This window comes from Dunckerocampus dactyliophorus, chromosome 10, assembly GCF_027744805.1.
Source record: "Dunckerocampus dactyliophorus isolate RoL2022-P2 chromosome 10, RoL_Ddac_1.1, whole genome shotgun sequence".
NCBI classification, from domain to species: Eukaryota; Metazoa; Chordata; class Actinopteri; order Syngnathiformes; family Syngnathidae; genus Dunckerocampus; species Dunckerocampus dactyliophorus.
Genome location: NC_072828.1, coordinates 1,664,272 through 1,680,942, shown reverse-complemented (window position 1 = coordinate 1,680,942; position 16,671 = coordinate 1,664,272). Strand labels below are relative to the sequence as shown.

Below are 16,671 nucleotides of genomic sequence, written 5' to 3'. Positions count from 1 at the left end.
TAAAAGTGGCATAATATGTGCTTGCGTGGGACTACAGAGAGCAGAGCTGATTGGCTGCCGTGGTAGATAATGAGCTATTTTCAGCTCTGCCTCGTGCGCACCCTGTAACCTCCCTCACTCCCGCCGCTGTAGCTAGGTTAGCTAGGTAGGACAGGACGAGGAGCCTTTTTTCAGCCTTTCACTTACTCCAGGAAGCGTCATTTTGTTCCTGATGCTGGTGTGGATGTCAACGTGGATGCTGGCTGCCAGATGAGCAGAAATGATGCAGCCTCGTACATCTCCAAATGAGCTGCCTGCTCTCCTGTGATGAATTACTGTGTAATTGCAGACCAGCTTCGCTTAGAACGCACAATAAATACCTCCACCTTTGCCTCTACGGTCGCCATCAAACATTTATTCAACTTTACTAACATTGGCATACACGCGTGAAAAGAGGTTCAATTTTTTAAGAGAAATAATATTTTTTTTTTATTAGATCTTTTTATTTGTATATAATTTTTGTATTTTTGTATTGTATTTTCTGTTAATTATTAATACATTTATTATCTAATATTATATTATTGTACAATAATACAGGGTCAGGCAACATGATCTGACACGTTTGTAGGTTAAATAAAAGGCAAATAAAGTAGAGAAAGAAGAAAAGCACATATAATGCCATTCTGTTTGATGATGTTTTCAAAATGATATCAGTCCAATGGGATCCATTCTTGTCCACACACTCAATGCAGATCCAGTAGCTGTGAAGTTGGTGACCATAACAAGATGGTGTTTGCTGGTAGGGATCATGTCTACCAGGATTGAAGTGCAAACGGAACGCTCGTTGTGTTGCAGTTACACATTCCTTTGTTTTGATCAACGTTTCCACAATGAAAGCGCGATGCTCACCAGTCCAATTCATGGCAGCGACTGAAAAAGAAAGGAGAAACAATAGCATTAGAAAGAAACAAAGCCAAATGGCATTATATGTGCTTTTCCAAAATAAAAACACTTTTTTGTTTCTTTACTTTATTTGCCTTTTATTTAACCTACAAATGTGTCAGATCATTTTGCCTGACCCTGTATAATGCATATAATGTAATATAATAATAATAATAATTATTATTATTATATTATTTTATATTGTTCATTATATAATAGTATAATTATACGAATATATATTAGTATATGTATTATATAATAAATGTTATGTATTATATATAATATGATATAATAAATATAATACATATTAGTATTATAATAACAAATGATAAAATAATTGTTAATAGTACAGTTATATTAATTTAATTGTATTATTTCTATTATGTTATATTATTTTATATATAATTATTTTATATTATTATATACCATATATTATTGTTATTGTTGTTAATTATATTATTAATTATAGAATATAATAATAATAATACTTATATTTTTATTATTATTATTATAGTATAGTAATTATAATACATAGAATAATAATTAATATAATGACAACAATGATAATTAATAATGGTAATAATAATAATAATAATAATAATAATGTTTTAGCACAATAGTAATTATATAATTTAAGATGATTAATTATATATTGTATTGCATTATAATATAATTATATAATTGAAATTATAATTATGATAACAACAATGATGATTATTATTTATAACTTAATATGATATGATATAATACAAAATAATGAAAATGATAATGACTCCTTGGTACGTCTCCCGCATTATAAAATATAAGATGGGACCTTCCTGCCCCCACGTCTCACTTCCACTCCTCGTCTCATTAAAATCTTGCACCCAGTTTGAGTCTCACCTCGCAATAACCGCCGCCTCGCTCGCAGATCTGCTTTTTGTTGAAGCCATGTGTGGTTTTTCTCGCTCTTGTCTCCCTCATTTCTCTCACCTGACACCCCCACCTGCACACCCCCATCCCATCACCCCCTCTTCCTCCATTAGAGATGAGAGAGTTGTCAGATTTGCCCTGGCCTGCCCCCCGGTGGCTCAGAGGAAGGAGGGGGTGGAGCCCTCCACTAAAGAGCAAGGTGACCTCTCACCCTGAACACAAACCCCCCCATGGGTCCTAGCATTTGCTCTATCACCCCCCCACACACACACACAACCTGGAACATGTGCAGTCTTTGACCTGCGCTCTTCACGTAGCCACCAACATCTGGACTGAGTGGAGTACAAGTGTCATGGCAGCCTAACTACAACCTTCGTCTGTCCATGTGTGCCAACAGTGCAGTTTGACGGGCCAGAATGGGACCGCTCCTCGTCGCCCACGGAGCGCTTGCGTCCACCGGGGCCCTGGTCCAGCCCGCTCTTGGGCGGGGGGTTGAAGTTTCGGATGCCCCAGGAGGGCCTCACCATGGTGGGGGAGAGAGTGGACCCCACCCTGCCTCTGGAGAAGCAAGTGTATGTACAGCATGGCTGCCGTATACACTATATCACTTCCTGTGTACTGCATGAAGACATTGATGGTGACTTGCAATCAGATGAAGTGCTTTTTATCATCAGTAGCTATTCAGCATGAGTTGAATGGCATCAGTGGAACAGATGGGGAAGTAACAAAGACTTTATAGCGCTAGCGCTGGAGATAAACCTCGTAAACATGTCAGTAATGTCTGGGTGCATGGCCGCTACCTCAATATGCTTTGTGTAAAATCAACAAATTAGTATTTTTTATGCTATGAGCTATGCTACGATTTGAAATCCACTACTTTTATGAATTTACCAGACACATTAGGTGTATTTGCATCAAGTATCAGAACGATATCACCGATGCCAACCTGAATTTTACTCAGTATCGTATTAAAAGAGGAAATCAGTGGCATCGCACATCACTAATGTGCGACATGAACGCACGTTTTTCTCTTTTCTGTGCGTTCTAACGATATAAAAACAGATCAAAAGAGGCAGCTAAGAATGCACATAATGGGACACACCTATTCCGCCGATAAAGCCTTCTGAAAAAAAACTCCAACAAGCCCCAACAAGGCTCCATTTCCATAATGTGAGCTGCATATTAGCCAAGCTACAGCAACATTGTTATTATTACTGTTAACATTGTTACACCCAAGAACTATGCTACTGGCGTAGTGACACCTCGCCTCGCCACACCATACCGACTAGTAACTCGTTTCACTACACACTCGCTCACAATGCCTCAGGCCACTAGCCAAAGGTAACACTACACATTGGAGCTGCCGCCACTGCTGCTGTGTTTTTGTTTTTGACACTAGGTTTAGCGTTCCTTCCTATGTTGCTATGTGAAATCAATGCACCCAGGACGGAAGTTCCGCTAATGGTTAAAATGACCCAAATAGGACAAAGTACTGTAAGTATTACACGTTATCATGAATGTAGTTCATGCTCACAGCATGGATGGAAAACCATACAAATTTTGGAGGTGTTTTAATAGCGGGCTTTCTAGGTGTCCCATTCCACGCATGGATTACCGACAAAATAGGTGTGTCCCATTACGTGCATGAATTACCTGCGAAATAGGTGTGTCCTATTACACACAGAAAATTACCTGCGGAATAGGTGTGTTCCATTATGTGCATGAATTACCTGCGGAATAGGTGTGTCCCATTGCAAGCATGAATTACCTGCGGAATAGGTGTGTCTCATTACGTACATGAATTACCTGCAGAATAGGCCTATCCCATTACTCGCATGAATTACCTGCGGAATAGGTTTGTCACATTATTTGCTTTAATAACCTGCGGAATAGGTGTGTCCCATTACGTGCAGTAATTACCTGTGGAATAGGTGTGGACATTGATAATGCATTAATTAGCTGCCGTTTTGTAGCTGTTTTTATCAGAAAAGGGAGGAAAAACGTGTTTGATGGGCAAAATTCCCCCAAAAAGTGCACTTTTCTTTCAATGGAGAGTTTGAATGTACTTACTTTGCTCCATTAATGAGCAGGAAGACTGTAAAGAGTTAAGCAGCCATCATCACAGCTGAAATGAAAGAAGTGCCAAAGTGTAAAGTAAAAACTAATGAGGTTTAAAACAGACATTTGCTTTAGTCTTTAGTGATTTCAGACATCATTGGTGTAAATAATGTGCACATAAAAGGGATGGGTGACTAATGCCGTCCATGCAAACCACGCTACTTAAGCACATATCATGGAAATGCATATTCCACACACACACACACACACACACACACACACACACGTTTCTTGTTGTCTGCCTCATTGACTCCATGATGATCACTGATGTTTTACTGCCCGCTGTGCTACTTTAAACGTTAATGCTTGAAATATGAAGTGAATGAACAGCAACGTCTCTCATTCATTGTGCTTCTCACAAGTCAGTTTATTCATCTGCGTTTTTTTGTTAAAGACTTCATTGAATCCTGTTAAGCAATGACTTTATTGATTGTTATTGTTTCCCATTCTGCGTCTCAGGTGGTACCACGGCTCCCTGTCCCGGTCCGAAGCGGAGTCGCTGCTCACGCTGAGTAAAGAGTGTAGTTACCTGGTGAGGAACAGCCAGACCAACCGATGCGACTACTCGCTGTCTCTACGGTACGCACCCACACAAACCAACACCATACAGGCGGTCCTCGTTTTACCACGGTTTGGTTTACGGCGTTTTGTTTCATGACGTTTTGTGTTACCATGTTTTCTGTTATGACGGTTATTTTTATGACGTTTCATTTTATTCACTCCATTCACTTTTACTCATTTTATGACACGTTTTGTGTTCCGTTTTGTTTTATGACGCTTTGCGTCACCACATTTCGTGTTAAGATGTTTCATCTTATGACGTTTCATTTTATGATGTTTTGTGTTACGTTTCCTGTTGTGTCTCACTCCCATCACCATCGTTTAACACCGTTAAACACCATCGTTATATGTTTTGTGATGTTTTGTGTTACGGCATTTTGTTTTACGACGTTTTGTGTTATGGTCTTTCATCATGGCATTTCATGTTATGACGTTTTGTTTTATAGCATTTTGTGTTACATTTCGTTTTTGACGTTTTGTGTTACCACATTTTGTGTTATGACGTTTCATTTAATGATGTTTTGTTTTATGACGTTTTTGTCTTACATTTCGTGTTATGAAGCTTTGTGTGTTTTCTTTACTTTCTATTTTGTGTTATTGTTTCGTGTTATGACGTTTCATTTTATGATATTTTGTTTCCTGTTGCGTCTCCCTCCCATAACCATTTAACACATGTAATTCTTGTATTGAATCTTTTTATGACTGTATTTTATTTATGCATGTCCTTCATGTCTTCTGTGTACAGTGTGAGCAACTTAGGTCTTAATTTCCGTATCAGTTCCCATTTTACACTAAAACTCGTCTTCCGGAGCTCGTGCGTAGTCCGAGGACCTTCTGTACTTACGTAAGATGCATTGAAGCCTGCATGAGCATCGTCGTCCTCACACAGACACACACCTCCATCTGTCGCTGCCCTCCTCCCTCTTGCATCCATCACCCAAACTCAGCATCACTTCCTCCTCCGCTCCTCATTTGCAGGCTACAATAATGCTTATGTGGTCAAATCACTCCTTTGTAATTACTACCATGATCCATCCTGGTGGCCTCCCATCATGCCTCTGTCCCTGCCCCCCTCCTCTTCTTCTCCGCAGCTCTCTTCTTTGGTCCCAAAGGGGACCCCTAAGTGGTAATCAGGCAGGTAGAGCACACTTCAGTGCACACATCATCCTCCCCATAATCACTAATGAATATGAATCACCTTCTGTGGGCCACACAGGAAGACAGCGGAGACGGGAGATGGGAGCTGGCTTTGGGCGCCGGGGGGGGTGCACATAGCATCACTGCTGACACATAAACAAGCTTGCACATTACTCACGCGAGTGGACTGGATTTTCACACGCACGCACACATATGCGCACACTTCCTGTCGGCCGAGCTGCAAGGTCGCAGCTCTGCTTCAAGTCTGGGGAGCGAGCGGATGTACAACCTTAGAAACTACACCAAGGACGCCAGGGAGCTCTCGTCCTCATCAAAATGAGCTCAAACCTTGGCTTTTTATAATATATCTTAGTTTTTGTGGATCATTCTCATCAGTTGCTGGCTAACCAACACATTTCCTGAAGTGGGACAGCCGAAGTTTGGCCATCATAGGTGTGTATTTTAAACCGCTTACTGCACATGCTCTGTTCCGTTAACCACCGAGTCTCCTGTAGTCGCAGACGCAGTAGGGTGACCACATTTTGATTAATGAAAACCAGGACACTCAGCCCTGGCAAAGAGACTCCAATGATACTCGGGGTTAATCAAAGCTATCTTAACATTTTTTTTAAATTCTTATTTTTATTGTTTTCACTTTTATTTCATTTTATTTGTTATATATTGTATAAATGTTTTTTAAATTATTTTTAATTTTATAAAAAAAAATAAAATTATACATGAGTTTAACGAACATATTTAGTTTAACATTTTTATTTACTTTTTTAAACATTTTTTTCTTTTTCTTTGTTTATTTTATACATATATATTTTTTATTTGTTTTATTTTTTATTTTTTTTTTAAAATATATAAAATGATACTCAAGTTTAATTAAATATGTCTTATCATTTTTTTAAGTTTTTTACTTTTTGTTTTTTTAGCTTATTTATAAATATATTTTTGATTTTTGCTTTGTTTAATTTTTACAATTTTTATAAAATATATATATATATACATATATATATATATGTATATATATACTGTATATACGTATATATATATATATGTATACAGTATATACGTGTATATACATATATATACTGTACATATATATATATATATATATATATATATATATATATATATACACATATATATATATATTTATATATATATATATATACATATATATATACATACAGTATATATATACATATATACTGTATATATATACATATATATACATATATATATATATATGTATATACAGTATATACATATATATATCATATATATGATCTGCAAAAAGGTTGAATGGAGGCAACAGGACTCTATGTTGTTTGTTGAAGACCTTTCACCTTTAACCTGAAAGGCTTCTTCACTTGAAAAAGTTGAAGTGCGGCGTCCCTGGTGGGGGTGCATTCCTGCTTTCCCTGGCACGTCAGTGGGAGGAACAACAGGCTGTGTAATGGCGAGGCACACAACAGACGTGGGCGATTTATTACATGCAACTGTTCAAGCAAAGTAAGTAAGCAAAGGCAATAACTGCTATTGGCTCTCATTCAAATCCCAAAGAACCTCCTGCACACATGGACTCATTCCCTGAGTTGGTAAACAATATCATCATACAGAAAAAGTGTTGGCCCCCTTCCTGATTTCTTCTTTTTTTGCATGTTTGTCACACTTCAATGTTTCAGATCATCAAACAAATGTAAATATTAGTCAATGACAACACAACTCAACACAAAATGCACTTTTTAAATGAAAGTTTTTATTATTAAGGGAGAAAAAAAACAAAACCTAAAAATGATTGCCGACCCCCCTGTTAAAACATAACTTATCTGAGATTAATTGAGATCTATCAGTGTGGAAAATGTTAAAAAGCCATTTCTAAAGTTTTGGGACTCCAGCCAACCACAGTGAGCGCCATTAAGACACTGGGCAAAAACGTAAGATTAAGAACGGAAGAACATTAAGTCTTGTCTCAATTTTGCCAGAAAACATCTTGATGATCCCCAAGACCTTTGGGAAAATACTCAAAAGTTGAACTTTTTGGAAGGTGTGTGTCCCATTACATCTGGTGTAAAGAAAAAGAACATGATATCAACAGTAAAATCTGGTGGTGGTAGTGTGATGGTCTTCAGGACCTGGAAGACTTGCTGTGATAAATGGAAGCATGAATTGTGCTGAAGGAGAATGTTGGTGACCTCAAGCTGAAAGCAACTTGGGTTCTGCAGCAGGACAATGATCCAAAACACACCAGCAAGTCCACCTCTGAATGGATGAAGACTTTGGAGTGGTCTAGTCCAAGTCCTGACCTGAATCCTATTGAGATGCTGTGGCATGACCTTCAAAAGGAAAAGCCTCCAATGTGGCTGAATGACAACAATTGTGCAAAATTCCTCCCCAGCGCTGGAAGAGACTCATTGCAAGTTATCACAAACGCTTGATTGCAGTTGTTGCTGCTAAGGGGGGCCAACCACTTATTAGCTTTAGGGGGCCATCACTTTTTCACACAGGGACATGTAGCTTTGGATTGTTTTTCTCCCTTAATCATAAAAAAGTTTCATTTAAAAAGTGCATTTTCTGTTGTCATTGACTAATATTTACATTTGTTTGATGATCTGAAACATTTAAGTGTGACAAACATGCAAAAGCGTAAGAAATCAGGAAGGAGGCAAACACTTTCACACCACTGTATGTCAACACATAGAAGATGGAAGGGTGGAAATCAGTACCTCAGTTTTCGTACGCCCCAGTTTTTGTGTGATTGGGTTTTTCTATCTCGCCTAGGATGTACCGGCAGTCCGCCTCAACAACGGGTTCCATCCATTCTTTATGTACAGTTATTTGACATTATTTTTATTAGGAATGGAATATGTTGCACTCTGTTTTATACAAGTACAGCAACATATTTGTGCTTATCTACCACAGAGACACAACTGAAAAATATCAGTCTCATCACGCTCGTACTGAACCGATACTGCCTACATGGATAACATCGATATGTGGATTGATCCACCCACTTGTAGTACAGACGAGCCTCTTAAAAAATGGTCACTGAGAACGTCTGCTGTAGTGTTGGACACCAGGAGGCATCAAAAGAGAGCTCAGCTCAGGATGGATGTTGTAAAACATCTCCAAAGCATAGGCCACCACCGGTCCTGCGGGCTCCTACGTCTGGTCTACGTGCAAAAAAACACAGCCTATCCCAGCTGACTTTGGGCGAGAGGCGGGGTACACCCTGGACTGGTCGCCAGCCAATCGCCAACCTAACATGCATGTTGTTGGAATGTGGGAGGAAAGCGGAGTACCCGGAGAAAACCCACACACGCACGGGGAGAACATGCAAACTCCACACAGAAATGCCCAAGGGAGAATCCAACCCAGGTCTCCCAGGTCTTCAACTTTGCTTAAATATGTTAGATATTGTTTGTAATTATGTTCTACATTGTTCCATTTTTGAAAGCGAATGGTAAGTTAGCAAATATGACATTTATAGTTGACCACCCATGACCGTCTAGATCTCGCTGGTCAGTCTCATTTCCGGAAGTGACGTCACTGCGGTGACACCACTCAGCGAAAGCAGAGTCAACAAACGCTTCTCGGAGGTAGATGGTGGGCTTGGTTCAGTATATTTTTCATCAAAGTAGTAGTCATGCCAAAATGTCGTGTTGCTGCTGGATGTTACCAGTATCCCTTGAAAGTACGCTATGAACGCATTTTTAAAACGGATGCTATTCCACAAGTACACAGGGAAAAAAAAGATGGCATCTGTTTTCAAAATGCGTTGATAGCGTACTTTGAAGCCAAATGCTTCTTGTAAAGGGGTTCCTTCATAGCAGTCATCAGTGAAATGATCACTGCAAAGAACAGAACTCGAGGTGGGCGTCCATCTGTCTCTCCTTCTCTGCACTTGCTTCGTCCATTGTTGTGTTAAACCTTCCTCTTTTGGAAAAGAAAACAAACTTACAGCATCACTGGGATACTGTGAACATCCAGCAGCAACACAACGTTTTGGCATGATGATGAAAGGTGATGAAAAATGATAAAAAATACACCGAGTGAAGTCGACGATCTACTGTATGTCAGCATTTAATCACAGAGTTAAGCAGAGTTGATGAATCATGTCAGGGACCCTTTAAGTCACAAACTCCTCTGATTAGAATTTAATTTCCAGGAACAGTCAATCAACGCCGCCAGTACCCGTCTCCCTTGCTTCTGTAATTACCCTCACAGTTCATCAGTGAATGGCGTGCTTTTGAAACAGGAAGTGTGTTCTGGCTGCTCTGTTGATGAAGCAGAAGCTCCTGCATGTTCCTCATCCACTGCATTCCTCTCTCTCTTCACCACCTGGCCTGAGAATCAAAGGCTTGCATGGAGGCTGCATGATGCGCCTCACCTCATCTCTTCATCGCCGCTCGGCCACGTCTTCATCTGAAGCTTCTCGTTTTGGTCCCAGGAGCTGCCAGGGCTTCATGCACATGAAGTTCACTCAGTGCAAAGACGGCAAGTTCGTGCTGGGACACAACAGCCCGCCCTTCCACTCCATCCCCGAGCTGGTCCACTTCTACACCACGCACAAGCTCCCTGTGCGTGGCGCCGAGCACCTGTCGCTGCTCTTCCCCGTGCTGGTGCAGACGCTCTGACTCTTTTTTTTTTTTTTTTTTTGGACCCCTCAAGGACTTTCAGAACTTCATCATGTCGACAAACTTGAAAGTAATCCTTCCCGGTTGTTATTAGACCGGACCTTCACGGACACGCTCACCTCCGCCACCGCTCCTCTGCTGGGGGCAGGAAATGCAATACCTCAACCGTGCCGGACCGGACTTCAGGACATCACAAGTTCTCCTTTTCGTTTCCGTGTCCGTCACAGCCGAGGAAGTTTGAGACGCCTGAGGAGAAGTTGGGATCCTCTCGGGCTCTCTTTGCAAACGATGAAACGACCGCTGTTCCACCACAAACACCTCATTAAACACTCCTTTTTCACATTTCTACTGCCGTCAATAAACGCAACCATACAGGATCATGTGGCTTTTTCACCCTTTTTATCAACATTAAATGTGATCAAAACTACACATGCACCATATCTTGTGTTTTTTCCAACCGATACCGATAACGCTCTGCTTCTCAAACCGATACGGCACCGATACCCGATAACTCGCACACCTGGAGGTAAGAAGGACCGGAACAAATTAGGATTTGATTGATTAGTCCTAATGAAATATCAAGACATTACTACCACCAGAGAACCAGAGTATAAAGGGGGAGGGGCCACCTGGTGTGGCCCAGCAAGGTGCACTATATTCGGGTACACGGCCGGTGTGACGCCATGGAGGTCTCCGGCAAACATTTTGCACTTTTCAAAGCTTGGAGTTTCATATTTATGTATGTATGTGTATATATATATATATATATATATATATAGTAGTATATATATATATATATATATATATATATATATATATATATATACTGTATACTGCTCAAAAAAATGAGAGGAACACTTGGAAAACACATCAGATCTAAACTGGGGGAACTGGGGAGGAGATCCCCCAGGACACCATCCGTAGTCTCATTAGGAGCATGCCCCCACGTTGTCAGGCATGCGTACAAGCACGTGGGGGCCACACAAACTACTGAGAATCATTTTGAGTTGCTACAATGACATTTTAGCTAAATGGACCAGTGTGCTGCATCATTTTTTCACTTTCATTTTTGGGGTGTCTTTGATTTCCCCCCTCTATAGGGTGATCATTTTCATTTCTATCAAATGATGTGGCATCATTTTGTTACTAATACATCACCCACTTATTATCAGGAAAGATATTCAAGATCATTTTTCCTCCGGTTTAGATCTGATGTGTTTTCCAAGTGTTCCTTTAATTTTTTGAGCAGTATATATATATATATATATATATATATATATATATATATATATATTATTATTATTATTATTATCACTTCTGTGACCGTTCCTTTTCGGCCTGGCGCCATTCCGCTGTACTGTGGCGTTTTTGTTAAAATACATTGCTGCAGACGAACCGAAGATTCATTTACAAGCCAGCGATGACACAGGAGACAAGAAGGTTGACTGACTGCCAATGGTCTACAGCCAATCAGGACACAGAAAACAATGGGCGGTGCAGACAGACAAGAGAGGGAAGAGAGACACTCAACTTCCCACAATGCAGTTCTTCTTAAAGGGCCAGGCTCGGCCTCTAACAGTGTTCCTATGCTGTAATAAAAAACCTCCGGGTGAAAATGTGTATTTTGCATGGTTACATTTTGATCAAGTTTGACATGAGCGCTGACAAATAGAATTGTCGTCATCCTCCGTGTCTTTTATTCCAGTCTGATGTTGGCATTCTTCCGTTTGAGTGGCTTGGATTTGAGCATCACTTATTTTGTCCACTGAGGATGGCTGTGGTTTAAATCTGCACAATAATTTATTACCAAATTGAAGGGGGAAGTTTAACAATCACGATACAGCAGTATCTGAAGTACAAAAATACACACAACCAACGGTAAAGCTCCACTCACAGTCGGATCGGAACACCGATATACATCACATCTTTGAGATGTAACACTGTGAATGCACTAAATAACCATCAAACTTACTTATTTGTTCATATGAGGCACACAGAGCAACAAACAACATCGTGTGATGTCTCCTTCCTGCTTTCTGCCCCGTTCCCCATTGCGCCGTGAGGCGTTCAGGCACGCTCGTAATTGAGTGTTAGGTGCTAATTGTTTTTCATTTGTATTTATGTACCCCCACTTTGGGAACCTAGGCACTTAAAGATCCAAAATATGCAAAAGACTTTTAAGGGAGGACTAATCATTTGGCCTGTAACAATCATGCTAACGTTAGTATGCTAACATGTAGCAAAATAGAAGAGAAAAAAGTGATATTTTTATGAGGTAAATGTTGTTATAAAGTTGAAATATTAAGGGAAGAAGATGTTATGTTTTTTTTAAAGTGGTAATATTATTTGAAACAAACAAAACAACAAATAAAGTTGTCATTTTTGGAAAATTAGCATGCGGACAAAGTTGTACTGTTACAAGAATGAAGTCAAAATATTATCAGAAGAATTATGGGAAGAAGAAAGAAACTGAAGAAATGAAAAAACACAGCTGTAATTTTAATAGAATAAAGTCAAAATATTACAAAAAGAGGATTTAAAAAGATTATTTAAGAAGATTATTTGTAAAATTTTAAAAGAAAAACAGAAATGGGAAAGAAACAGCTGTCATTTTAAAATAATAAAGTCAAAATACTAAAGAAAAAAGGCACACTTTTATGGGAATACACTAATCTAGTGTCATTTTACTAGCATAGCATTTCAAGTGATAAAGAAAAAATGTGTTTTTTTTTTAGTGTTTTTATATCACGAGAAACAAAGACAACAAAATGAAGTTTTGGAAAATTTGATTGACGGAAAACAAAAATTGACAGAGGTTATTTAAGAAGAAAGTTGAATTTTTTAAGACAATAAAGTCCAAATATTAAGACAAAAAAGTCATATTCTAACAAGAAAAAAAGTTTTGCAGTTTAATGAGAATAAACTGGTAATATTATGAGGAAAAATAATCTCATTTTAGTCGCATAGAGTTGGAGTATTCAAGAAAAATGTTTTGTCTTTAAATCATAATATTATGATAAACAAACAAAAGTAAATAAAGTTCTAATATTTGGAAAATGAGGCTGGGGAAAAGGTTCTAATAATATTATAGGAATAAAGTCATAATATTCCAAAAAGAAAAAATTAACTCATTAAATACCAATACGTATTTATAATTCCGAACGCCCGATCCCAACAACGTGTGGATGGAAAAATCACACATGACGGCAAGGAGGAAGTGAGATAGCGTGGAGGAGTGTAGCGTGCAGAAGGTTACGCATTGCAGAGACATTTTAACACATGCGCACACGTGCGAACGCGTGCACACATATATTTGAGCTGTCACAAAAGCACAAAATATTTGTGTCAAAATGAAAGTTATGCTTGAAATGTTTTTTTTTTTTCACAAAAAGCTGCTTTTCTCCCTTTTTTTAGTTGGGAACTGATATTTTCCTGAAACTTACCTGTGTTCTACTGCTGATTACTAAAGAACAGAAAAAGGTAGAAACAAACTTTTTTTCCTGACGAAAGAGGGGAGTGTAATGTTTCTTTTGGTAGGTTCCATGTTTATATAACCATACAACACAATATTCTGTGTGCCTTGGAAGATCAGCTAAAATGGTCTCAAAAGGCCATCTTTTGAAAAATGGCTGGGATTGAATGAGTTAAGAAGAAAGCTGAAATATTTGGTAAATAAAAAACAAACAAAACAACAACAGTAAAAATGTGAAAAAAAGAGTGATGTTGACATTAATAATGTGTTTTTTCACCTACGAACATGACAAGGCTGACATGCACTATTTTTCATGAAATATAAGTCACTTCTCACCACATTTTACCGAAGTTGCGTCCTTTCGTTTTTCACTATCTGGACCAATATAACTTTTCATGCGGAACACGTGCGTTGGTTGTATTTTATTTTTTTTATTCATTATTTATATTTCATATCATATTTTATTTTATATTCTATTATTTCAACAAAAAAAGTTATATTTTTTATTCTTTATTATTGTTTTTTCCCCCAAATGCAAATACTTCCACATTTGTTACATTCAAGACTTTTATTGTCATGTGCACAATAGAACAGGCAGTTCTACTATGCAGTGACATTCTTATTCTGTTCATTCTCCCAAGAAAAGAAAGAAAACACGAGAAAAAGAATAAGAACATAAGAAACATAAACACATAAACATAAATACCAATAAATTAAGCAACAACAACAGAAGAGACATTAATACAAATAAATAAATAAATAAATAAATAAAGTGCTATGAGTGTGTGCGTGTGTTGCGTGTGGCGTGTGTGAGTGCTTCGTTGAGGAGCCTGATGGCCTGTGGGTAAAAGCTGTTTGCCAGCCTTGTGGTCCTGGACTTCAAACTCCTGTAGCGTCTGCCTGACGGTAGGAGTGTGAATAATGAGTGTTGTGGATGTGTGCTGTCCTTGATGAGGTTGTGTGTTCTTCGTAGGACTCTAGTTTTATAAATGTCTTGCAGTGAGGGGAGGGCTGCCCCAACAATGTTCTGTGAGGTCTTGATCACCCGCTGGAGTGCCTTCCTATCACGTGTTGTACAGTTACCGTACCAAACAGTGATGGAGGCGGTAAGGACACTTTCCATAGTGCATCTGTAGAAGCAACTCAGGATTGTGGTGGACATGCCAAATTTCCTCAGTCTTCTCAGGAAGTACAGTCTCCTTTGGGACTTCTTCATAATTTGTTGGGTGTTGTGAGACCAGGTGAGGTCCTCGCTGATGTGTGTGCCAAGGAACTTGAAGGTTTTCACCCTCTCCACCTCAGTCTCATCAATAAACAGGGGTCTATGCGGCTCCTTTTCCCTTGTTCTTGGGTCGATGATCATCTCTTTAGTCTTATCTGTATTGAGAAGGAGATTGTTATCACGACACCAAGCTATGAGGTCCGCCACCTCTTCTGTATGATGTTTCAACACCACCAGTGATCAGTCCGATGACTGTAGTGTCATCCGCAAATTTAATGATGCTGGTGTTGTTCTGGGAGGCCACGCAATCGTAGGTGAAGAGCGTGTAGAGGAGTGGACTCAGCACACACCCCTGTGGGGTCCCAGTGCTCACAATTCTTGAGCTGGATGTGTGATTGTGGACTCTGACTGACTGGGGCCTGCCTGTTAGAAAGTTAAACACCCAGTTACAGAGGGAGGGTGACAGGCCAAGTGTGAGGAGCTTATTTGTGAGTTTGTGGGGGCTGACTGTATTAAAAGCAGAGCTATAGTCTATAAATAGCATTCTGACATATGTGTCCTGGCCCTGTAGGTGAGAAAGGGCTGTGTGGATGGCAGTGTTGACTGCATCATCCGTGGACCGGTTCTGGCGATATGCAAACTGTAGAGGGTCCACAGTGGCCGGGATGCTCTTTTTGATGTGGGTCATGACTATTCTTTCAAAGCACTTCATAACAATAGGAGTGAGTGCTATAGGGCGATAGTCATTCAAGCAGGTCACGTTGCTCTTCTTGGGTACGGGCACTATGGTGGTGGACTTAAAGCAGGTCGGTACAGATGCTTGTGCAAGCGACAGGTTAAATATGTCAGCAAGCACATCAGCTAGCTCTGATGAGCAAACCCGAAGTGCACGTCCTGAGATGTTGTCTGGGACTGCTGCTTTTCGTGGGTTTGTTTTGTTCAGAACCCTGCGCACATCAGCTGATGTCACCATGAGAGGTGAGTCCTGTGTGCTCCCCAAGTCCAGCCACCCTCTCTGCTCATCAGTTAGCAGATACTAACCGTTCCAACATCACCATCGTGGACACTTTCCTGCTCATTTTTGTTCCCCCTCCCAGTCAAACTCACACATTCCACACGCAATCATGTGGTTTTCCAATCAAATCCTTGTCAGAGCAGCGCTAGCAACACAGGGCACTTGGCAGGATGGTGTGTGCTCCAGTCACACTCGCATTCGCTTCCCTCCATCCGTTAACAGCAGGGTTGGGGTTTGGGGGGGTGGGGGTGGGGGGTCGCAGCTCTCATTATTTGGGCTGCGCCGCCGAGTGAAAAGCACTGGGATTGCTTTCATTACGGAGCCAAATGAAATAGCGGAGGCTGATTACCCGCGTGACGGAGAGACCAGACACGCTGGATGGGGAGGGGTGCAAGAGGGGGTGCCTTGCTAGGAAAAAAAAACTCTTAATAATGCGTGTGAGAGAGAGAGAGAGAGAGAGATGGAAGCGGGGGGCTGCTATAGTCCCATTTTTCCAACAAGGCCCCCTGGGGAGGGATGTGAATGGTAGCGAGAGCAGCATGGAGGAATCAAACAAATGTCATCCTCACTTCCTGATGGCTCTTGTCTTCCATTTCTACGCTTCTCCTCCCTCATTCAAGCCAGGCAGCATTTTCAGCTCCCTAACGTGTGTGTGTGTGTGCGTGCG

General features: G+C 40.0%; 1 protein-coding gene across 2 annotated transcripts in view; it reads left to right on the top strand.

Annotated features, from left to right (window-relative positions):
- shdb (Src homology 2 domain containing transforming protein D, b) overlaps window positions 1-10,909 on the top strand; it is a 41,415-nt gene extending 30,506 nt beyond the window's left edge. The window contains exons 5-7 of one of the 2 annotated variants that reach the window (XM_054790298.1): window positions 2,231-2,405; window positions 4,411-4,530; window positions 10,109-10,909. In XM_054790298.1, the coding sequence (XP_054646273.1) occupies window positions 2,231-2,405; window positions 4,411-4,530; window positions 10,109-10,295 (482 nt within the window). In that variant the 3' untranslated portion in view covers window positions 10,296-10,909. Of the gene's footprint in view, window positions 1-2,230; window positions 2,406-4,410; window positions 4,531-5,603; window positions 6,392-10,108 lie in introns of those variants that run through there. The other variant, XM_054790299.1, reaches the window with a different exon arrangement.
- The last annotated feature ends 5,762 nt before the right edge of the window (window positions 10,910-16,671 follow it).